The sequence below is a fragment of the Microcaecilia unicolor genome, chromosome 4 (genome assembly GCF_901765095.1).
Source record: "Microcaecilia unicolor chromosome 4, aMicUni1.1, whole genome shotgun sequence".
NCBI classification, from domain to species: domain Eukaryota; kingdom Metazoa; phylum Chordata; class Amphibia; order Gymnophiona; family Siphonopidae; genus Microcaecilia; species Microcaecilia unicolor.
Genome location: NC_044034.1, coordinates 307,918,053 through 307,927,849, shown reverse-complemented (window position 1 = coordinate 307,927,849; position 9,797 = coordinate 307,918,053). Strand labels below are relative to the sequence as shown.

At 41.1% G+C, this 9,797-nt stretch overlaps 1 protein-coding gene across 1 annotated transcript in view; it reads right to left on the bottom strand.

Moving 5' to 3' along the window:
• The window catches only part of LOC115469717 (zinc metalloproteinase-disintegrin-like brevilysin H2a), a 107,109-nt gene that overhangs the window by 66,857 nt on the left and 30,455 nt on the right, over positions 1-9,797 (bottom strand). The window contains exons 12-14 of the mRNA XM_030202504.1: positions 8,994-9,171; positions 5,439-5,477; positions 3,182-3,374 (exon numbers count right to left, since the gene is read on the bottom strand). Of these exons, the coding sequence (XP_030058364.1) occupies positions 3,182-3,374; positions 5,439-5,477; positions 8,994-9,171 (410 nt within the window). The remainder of the gene's footprint in view (positions 1-3,181; positions 3,375-5,438; positions 5,478-8,993; positions 9,172-9,797) is intronic.

Genomic DNA, 9,797 nt, shown 5'->3' with positions numbered 1-9,797 from the left:
TTAAAGACTTCTTAAACCCTAACTCTGCATGATGAATTCCCACATTAGTCTGTCCAGTTGAGACCTATCCACTTGGGGTGAACATGCAAATTAATTTACATACAGTATGCAATTCCACAGCAGCTCCTCCTCCCAAGTCCCTTAGCTGACCATTCGATCCATTTTCTACCATTGCCCTTCATATGTCCAAACCATGATCCACATCAGTTAACAGTGAAGGCCTCCATCACCTCTGTTGGTAGGCCATTTCAGGCCTTAGTATTTTCAGCTTTGCATTTTACAGGGCCAGTACTTAAATCAAACATCCACGTCATTTTCTATGTCCTATAACCTTTAATACCTAGGTCTCCTTCTATGCCTTGTTACCCCATTTCTACTGTATATAGAGAAAGAGAGACTAACAAAGGAGATTTGCTTTGGGACAATGCCCAGAGGAGATGTGAATGAGTAGGAGTCCAATTCTCAAAGTAATTCACTATACCTTGAGACTGTATATAAGAAAGGAGAATAAGAAAGAAGATCCCAGAGGACTTTGAGTGCTACTGCTTACTTTAATTATTTTTACTGGAATATACAAGTGGTTTAATAGCTGTTGGAAATGTTATCCTTGTTAATGGGTTATCCAAGTTCAGTAAACCCTCTACAGTTTTCAGTATATTAAACTGTGTTAAGTAATTTATTAACTGTGAGAAGTGTGTGGACAGAATAAATTCTGTTCTAGCCGAACCTATATCTCCTCTAGCCCCAGCCCATTGATGCTTATACCTAACCCAAGATTACATAAGAACTAGAACTGGTGAAGAAAAATCAATAGGTTACAAATGGGTAGTTATTTTAGAAGCTCTGTTCTTGTTCAGACATCTGAAAATGTGCATTTAAAAAAGTCCATAACACATGGATGTTCAAATCCCAATTTTACAAAAGCAGAATATGGACATCTAACACTGCAGTGCATTCTTATGGTAAGGGAAAGTGATCTCGGCGTGCTTTGGGCGGGACTAGGGAGGGCCCAAAATATGGACGTTCTACTCTGATTACAGAAGGGGAAGGTACATCCAAGTCTAAAAAGATTGACATCATATTTAGACCTGGTACTTGTCACATCCATGTTACAGAAAGGTTCTCTGATTAAGCAGTTCTCCAGTGAATGGAGACAATGGAATTCACAGTAGGTGTTTTTCTCTCACTGGAGTGCTCACAATTAAAAAACAAACAAAAGTTACAAAAACCTGCAGTGGGACATAAACCAGCAACTTCCGAATCTCTGCACTGGGTCTCAGCTAGCTGCTTTAACCATTAGCCTATTGGTCCATATGGACCTTTATGTGGCCATTTTGTAACATGGACAGTCCTATCCTGCCATGAAGATGTCTAATCCCTTGTTTTGCCCCCAGTCATAATTTGGACGCTTCAATTTGTGAAAAGGATGTTCATGCTAGATGTTTCCAGCACATGGACATCTGTCTCACATGTATTTCACAACACGCTGCATCCTGGATGTTTCCAGCAAATGGACATTCATCTCACATGCATTTTAGAATAGGCTGTATCCTGTTCTAAAATGCATGTGAGATGGATGCTCATTTGTGTTGTACTGACTTGGACATCAATATTCTGAGTTGTACATCCTTTCTAAAATGCCCCTCCATATGAATGAATCAAAAAGTGACCAAGGAAGAGTGCAGACTAAAGTGCCAACCAGTATTGCACAAAATGTAGCATTAAATTACTTTTCACATTCAGGATGTTGAGGTTTTCGTCACTTTTTGACCAACATATCAATACAGTAAGATATTATGCAGTACAAAACCTTACTTTAAAGGACTTAGATTCTAAATAAGTGGTGTGAACATAAGAATAGCCATACTGGGTCAGACCAATGGTCCATCTAGCCCAGTAACCTGCTTCCAACAGTGGCCAATCCAGTCACAAGTACCTGGCAAAAACCCAATTAGTATAAATATTCCATGCTATCAATCCAGGGGCAAGTAGTGGCTTTCCCCATGTCCACCTCAACAACAGACTATGGACTTTTCCTTAGTCTGTTGTCCAAACCTTTTTAAAACCCAGATATGTTAACTGCTGTTACCACATCCTCCAGCAATCAGTTCCAGTTTCAATGTTTGACTGAAAAAATATTTCCTCCTATTTATTTTAGAATTGTTTTCATTGAATGTCTCCTGGTCTTTGACTTTTTTGAAAAAGTGAATAATCGATTCACTCAGGATTTTGTAGACCTCAAGCATATTCCCCTCAGCCGTCACTTGTTTCAAGATGAAAAGCCCTAACCTCTTTAGCCTTTTCTCATTTGGGAGGAGTTCCATTCCTTTTATAATTTTGTTTGCTGTTCTTTGAACCTTTTCTAATTCCACCATATATTTCTGGAGATATAGAAACCAGAATTGAATGCAACACTCGAGGTGAGGTCTCACCATGGAGTGGTACAGAGCATATTGTCTACAATGGCACCTAGATCCTTTTCTTGAGTGCTAACTCCTAAGGTAGACCCTAGCCTCAGGTAACTATGATTCAGATTATTCTTCCCAATGTACACCACCTTGCATTTGTCAACATTAAATTCCATTTGCCATTTGGATGCCCAGCATTCCAGTTTCCTAAGATCTTCTTTCAATTTATCACAGTCCGCATGTGTTCTGACATTTTTGAATAGTTTTGTGTCATCTGCAAATTTAATCACCTCACTCATAATTCCAGTTTCCAGATCATGTAGAAATCTGTTCCCAGTACAGATCCCTGCAGCATTCCACTATTCACCCTCCTCCATTAAGAAAAATGGTCATTTACCCTACCCTCTGTTTTCCTAATCCACAGAAGGACATTGTCTTCTATCCCATGACTTTTTAATTTTCTCAGGAATCTCTCAGGAGGAACTTTGGAAGGAGCGTTCTGAAAATCAACAGACTCACCTTTATCCACATGTTTATTTATATCTGCAAAAAAATGAAGCAAACCTTCCTTGGCTGAACCCATGCTGGCTGTGTCCCATTAATCCATGTTTGTTTACGAGTTCCATTATTTATTCATTATAATAGCTTCCACTATTTTACTCGGCACTGAAGTCATGCTTACTGGTCTGAAATTTCCTGGATCACCTTTGGAACCCTTTTAAAAAATTGGTGTGGTGTGCATATCCTTTCCCATATTATGAAATTATACTTACTTGGTCCAAAGACATTACACTGGTCCTGCAGTGTAGGACACTTTCCCATATAACAGTATCCTTGGTTATTTTTACAAGGAGATCCATTCAGTCTGTATTTATCAGCTGGACACTGGGCAGACTGACCATCACAGGCATCATTCAGGTCACACTCATGTTTGGCTGGCCTACAGACTATTCCAGCTTTCTTAATCTGCGGAGACAAGACAATTAGATGAGCCAGATTTCCTTTTGCTACAGTAGTTATCTTTACAGATAGAAATGTATATATTTCCATTACGATTAACATTGATTGATTGATTACAATTGATTCCTTTTTTTTTCTTGAAAGTCAGTGAGTTGTCTGTAGAAGAGAGATGGCAAGACCCAGGTTACATTAGTGACCGCAAGATCAGTGGATCCTAGGCAAACTGCCTGGGTCTAGGTGGATTGAGAAGGCTTTCTCAAAGAGATGAGTCTTAAGGATGATTTTGAATTTGGAGTACGAATGTTTCAGACGAATAAGGGCAGGGATGGAGTTCCAGAGTGAAGGGACTAACAGGAAAAATGCTCGGGTGCAGGTGGGTTCATAGTATGCTTCTTTCAGAGGAGGAAGTCTGAGCCGATTATCTTCAAGAGAGTGAAGAGTTCTTATCTGGGCATAGGAAATAAGGAGAGAAGAAAGGTGGTGTTTGTGTGTGTGTGTGTGGGGGGGGGGGGGGGGGGGGTATACCAGCGTAGTGAGTGAGAATAAGGATCTTGAAGTGAATACAGGAGGGAATAGGAAGCTGGTGGTGTTGTATAAGAAGAGGAGTGATGTGGTCAACTTTAACCAGATAGAAGCTGATTTTGAAAAATTGCAGGAAGACCTTAGCAAATTGGAAGACTGGGCATCCAAAGGGCAGAAGAAATTTAATGTGAACAAATACAGGTGATGCATATTGGGAAGAATAATCCAAATTAGAGTTACCTGATGTTAGGGTTTACCTTAGGAGTTAACACTCAAGAAAAGGATCTAGGTGTCATTGTAGACAATATGCTGACATCTTTTTCCCAGTGTGCGGAGGTAGCCAAAAAAAGCAAACAGGATGTTAGGAATTATTAGGAAAGGGATGCAAAAAAAAAAAAAAAGACCAAAACTATTATAATGCCTCTGTATTGCTCCATGGTGAGACTTCACCTTCAGTACTGCATTCAGTGTTGGTTGCCATATCTCAAAAAAGATATAGCGGAATTAGAAATGTTTAAAGAAGAGTGACTAAAATGGTAAAGGGGATGGGAACTCCTCCAGTATGAGGAAAGACTAAGGAGGTTAGGGCTCTTCAGCTTGGAAAAGAGATGGCTGAGGGGGGGATATTATTGAGGCCTATAAAATCCTGAGTGGTATAGAGCAGTTAAAAGTGAATTGATTTTTCACTCTTTCAAAAAGTACTAATACCAGGGGACACTTGATGAAATTACAATAGGAGGAAATAATTTTCACATCAAATAATAGTTAAGCTCTGGAACTCGCTGCCGGAGGATGTGGTAACAGTGGTTAGCATATCTGGGTTTAGAAAAGATTTGGACAAGCTCCTGAACGAAAAGTTATTGAGACTGAAATGGAGGAAGCCACTGCATGCCCTGGGATTGGTAGCATGGCATGTTGCTACTATTTGGATTTCTGCCAGGTACTTGAGAACAGGATTGGTCACTGTTGGAAGCAGGATACTGGGCTAGATGGACCATTGATCTAACCTAGTATGGCTATTCATATGTTCTTACGTTATGCTAATTGGCATTATCAACCAATTATTGGATATAATTGGTGTTAATTGCATCTAATAGGAACTAATTAGCAGTTAGGTGTGCAACTGCCCTTAATCAGGATTCTGTAAATTGTGTATACAAAATCCATCACAGATGGATCTGGAAAGGATGTGGGCGGTGCAGGGGTGTGTGCCTAGCAGTTAACGCATGTGGATACTAGAATATTAGAAGTTATGCACCTAAATATCTATAGCTAGGCACCCGCCTTTAAGCTAGGGTAGGTGCTCGTGCCTAAGTTACACACAAAACTGCAAGACTACATGCAATTGCAGTTATAGAATTTGCAATCAGTAGCCATCATCCCTGCTCCCTAGTTTAGGTGAGATATAGAGAATTACCCCCCTTACTGTTTACTAAAGCACTCTTGTTTTTTGAACACACTGCTATTGATCTTGGAGAAGATTCTGAAAGGGTCTTACCTGACAATTCTCGCAACATTCTCCGCTGCTGCATTTGGCACCTTCCTTCAGAGTACAGGTTTCGCATTGCAGCAAGGGTCATTGCATTCCTGTCATATGACAAAAGTAGTGTCAATATTTGTACATTATCATTTCTGCAGCAGCACAGTTAGCTGAGAGTGGATAAAATAGTTGGTGTACAGCAGGGATAACTTCTCATAAATAGATCTATGAGAAAAAAATATTAATAGGAGTTAGAATATATGTTCAACTCGGAAGCAAAGGTTGTCATCCCTGTTGGCAGATGCATCAGAAACCTGTTTACCAAATCCTAAATGAGCTTGTTAGCAGATGTAGCTCTCAACATTGATCTCCAAGGACACAGACTTTTAGACCCCTTCTGAATTGGGAAATAAATGTCCATGAAATTGCCACACCTTTGTCCTGTCCAAAGCATGCCAAGTCCAAGCCCCCCTTTTTATTTGTATGCACTTGGGTTTGATATGAGCATATTCTGGATTTGTAAAATGAGGACTTAGAAGTTTATGCAAGATGAATGTTTATGTGCCGGCTGGAGCAAAGCGGTCTAGTAGCACGACCATTAAAGATAAGTGTCAGAGCTTATAATATTACCTGAAGGTTTTAAGACTTCAGTCAATTGACTAAATAATTGAGTTGTGACTAGCTGCAGTAACAGGAAATATTTACATAAAAAGGTTTTTGGCCGATGATGAAGGCAGGATCTAGTGATCCGTTCAAGCTCGTACAGTTCAATCAAGATGAAGATCTGTGAGCTCTTTGAGGCCTTTTTTCCTGTTTACTAGAATTCTACAAGTTACTTTGGAAGTCATTTTGAAGCAGCAGATACTGTGGTTATTGTTAGATATTTTTGTGTATCAGCATCCGAGGTTCTGATTAAGTTTATTTTTAAAATGAGGGCCATATTTGCTGAATATCACTGTTGTCTGTATGACTACTGTCAGCCAGCAACAAATCTTTATCTTCAGGGTCACTGATATCCATATAGCAGCACTGAATGCACAGATTTTTTAAGTGCTGCAGCTTGGCCCAATGGTTTCTAGGGGAGAAGGGAAGATATTGTTCTCTGTTTTCAATGTAATAAAGAAATGGGAGTGAAATGAAGTGCTGGAAAGATGTAACTAAACAGTGATTAAAATAACTAGTAGCACTGAATAACGTCAGCAACCTCAAAATCCTATGGAGGGTCATGTTATAGCAGGATAAATATAGTAATATACGTGGAGGGGCATAATTGAATGAAAACGTCTATCTCCATGGGCGTTTATCTCCGAGAACGGGTCCGTGAAGGGGCGGACTGAACTGTATTTTCACAAAAAATAGACGTCCATGTTTTATTCGACAATTTGTGAGCTGGGCGTTTTTGTTTTTCAGCGATAATGGAAATGAAAGCGCCCAGCTCAAAAACGAATAAATCCAAGGCATTTGTTCGTGGGAGGGGCCAGGATTCATAGTGCACTGGTCCCCCTCACATGCCAGGACACCAACCGGGCACCCTAGGGGGCACTTTTACAATAACAAAAAAAAAGGTAAAAGAGCTCCCAGGTGCATAGCACCCTTCCCTTGTGTGTTGAGCCCCCCAAATCCCCCTCAAAACCCACTGCCCACAAGTCTACACCATTATTATAGCCCTAAGGGGTGAAGGGGGGCACCTACATGTGGGTACAGTGGGTTTGGGGGGGTTGGACGACTAATAAGCATTAAGCAGCACAATTGTAACAGGTAGGGGGGGATGGGCCTGGGTCCACCTGTCTGAAGTCCACTGCACCCCCTAACAACTGCTTCAGGGACCTGCATACTGCTGCCAGGGAGGTGGGTATGACATTTGATGGTGAAAAAAAAAGTTGTGAAACATCATTTTTTTGTGGTGGGAGGGGGTTAGTGACCACTGGGGGAGTCAGGGGAGGTCATCCCCGATTCCCTCCGATGGTCATCTGGTCATTTAGAGCACTTTTTTGGGACCTGTTTGTGTGAAAAAAGGGTCCAACAAAAGTGGCCTAAATGTTCGCTAAAAACGCCTTTATTTTTTTGATTATCGCCCTAACGCGTACATCTCTCCTCGGTCGATAACCACGCCCCAGTTCCACCTTTGCCACACCCCCATCAACTTTGTCCGCATCCACGACGCAGTGCAGTTGAAAACGTCCAAAATCGGCTTTCGATTATACCGATTTATTCGTTTTTGTGAGATAAACGTCTATCTCCCGATTTGGGTCGAAATCTAGGCGTTTTTCTCTTTCGATTATAAGGTGGATAGTAACATAGTAAATGACGGCAGATAAAGACCTGTATGGTCCATCCAGTCTGCCCTACAAGATAAACTCATTTCACATGATATGCAATACTTTATATGTATATCCGATTTTGATTTGTCCTTGCTTGGCACACACCGTAGAAGTCTGCCCAGCACTGTTCTACTACTAAAAGTTCTGAAGCTAACATTGAAGCCCCTTAAAATTTACACTCCAGCCTATCCATATCTATTCAGTCATGATCAGGACGTAGACCGTAGAGGTCTTTCCAGCACTGGTTTTGCTTCTCAATTACCGGTGTTGCCATTCAATATCCACTAAGATTCCATGGATCCATTCTTTCTAAACAGGATTCCTCTGAGTTTATCCACGCATGTTTGAATTTCATTAACCTTTTCTCCACCAGCTAAACTGAATCCCCCTCCCCCATATCACCTATTTCTTGGTGCTCTGATGATGCCACTCAGCAGCTGCTATCGCAGCAGGGTGAAAAGATCAGAGCTGGCAGTGACAGGAGCTTGTGCTCTTACTCCTACTGCTCTCTGCTGCTTCAGCAGCTCTGCCACCAGTGCTAGAAAGGCGTTTAAACATGAGAATTGGCAAGGCAGCAGAGAATGGCAGGAAGAAGTAATCAAGATCCCACAGCCATAGTAGGTGGGGCAGAGCCACTGATGCTGAGGCATAGAGAAGGATGTTGGGATTGGAAATTATGGGGCCCTTTAACTAAGCAGCAATAAACACTAACGCGTGCTTACTGCACACTAAAAGGTATTACTGCAGAATGTGCTCAGGCGTTCTGCAGTAGTTCTGGGATCAGTGCACGCCAATCCCATGCTAAAGAGAACAAGCACACGAACATTCAAACTTCCATACTGTCCATTTAGTCCAGTATTTTGCTTCCAACAGTGGCTAATCCAGGTCATAAGTACTTGGCAGAATCCCAAGTAGCAGAAAGATTCCATGCTACCAACCCCAGTGATAAGCAGTGGTTTTCCTCATGTCTTTCTTAATAGCAGATTATGGACTTTTCCTGCAGGAATTTGTCCTAAGCCCTTTTAAACCTAGCTAAGCTAACTGCTTTTACCAGATCCGGAGCTTAACTATTTGTTGAGACAAAAAATATATTTTCTACTATTTGTTTTAAAAGCATTATTTCCATGTATCTTCATAGGAAAGTACCTAATTGCTTAAAAAAGAAACGCCTAAAATTCCAGCTGTAAACACCTAGAATCAGGATCCATAATTATGATTAATCGTTCAATCTCTCACAATTGGCTTCAATTTGATAAATGTCAGTAGCTCAGAAATTCATTCTTCTCCCTACAGATTTGATACCTCTGGGCTTCCACAGTCACATTCTTCTCCAACTTGAACAATCATATTTCCACACCCTGAAGTTGTTGCTATATCTTTGTTTGATGGTTTATTCCTAGTGCACGTAGTTCCTGGCTTTGAAATAAAATCCTTGTAGTACTGGAAGCTGCATGAACTGAATTCTTTTAATATGAAATCGCTATGCAGAAAACAGAGAGAAAAAAATTGTGAAATGCTTTGATCTACCATGTCTGTAATCTGGCATAATTTTAATTACATTTGTACCCTTTGCTCTCCCACTCATGGCAGGCTCAATGCGGCTTACATGGGGCACTGGAGGGTTAAGTGATTTGCCCAGAGTGACAAGGAGCTACCTGTGCCTGAAGTGGGAATTGAACTCAGTTCCTCAGGACCAAAGTCCACCACCCTAACCACTAGGCCACTCCTAATTAAAGTGAAACTCACCAATAAACTGATTCATGCTGTGATTAAATTAAAAGGTCTGGTCAACATCATCAAATCTAGGGGCTTTTTACAAAGCCATGGTATAAGTGGCCCATGGTAGTGTGGGCGCATGGAATTGCTGCACGCCCAGGCCACATGCTACCATGACTGTAAAAACTCTATTTTTAAAATGGAGGCGTAAATGGCTAAAACAAAAATCAGTGTGTGTCCATTTACTGCCTGAGCCTTTACCACCTCCAATTTAGAAGGCTGTAAGAACCCACGCACTAACCTGGTGGTAATCGGTCAGCGCACACTGCTGCCCGAGCTGGGCACCCCTACACTGTGGGCCCGCACTAGAAAATAGAAACATATTTTCTG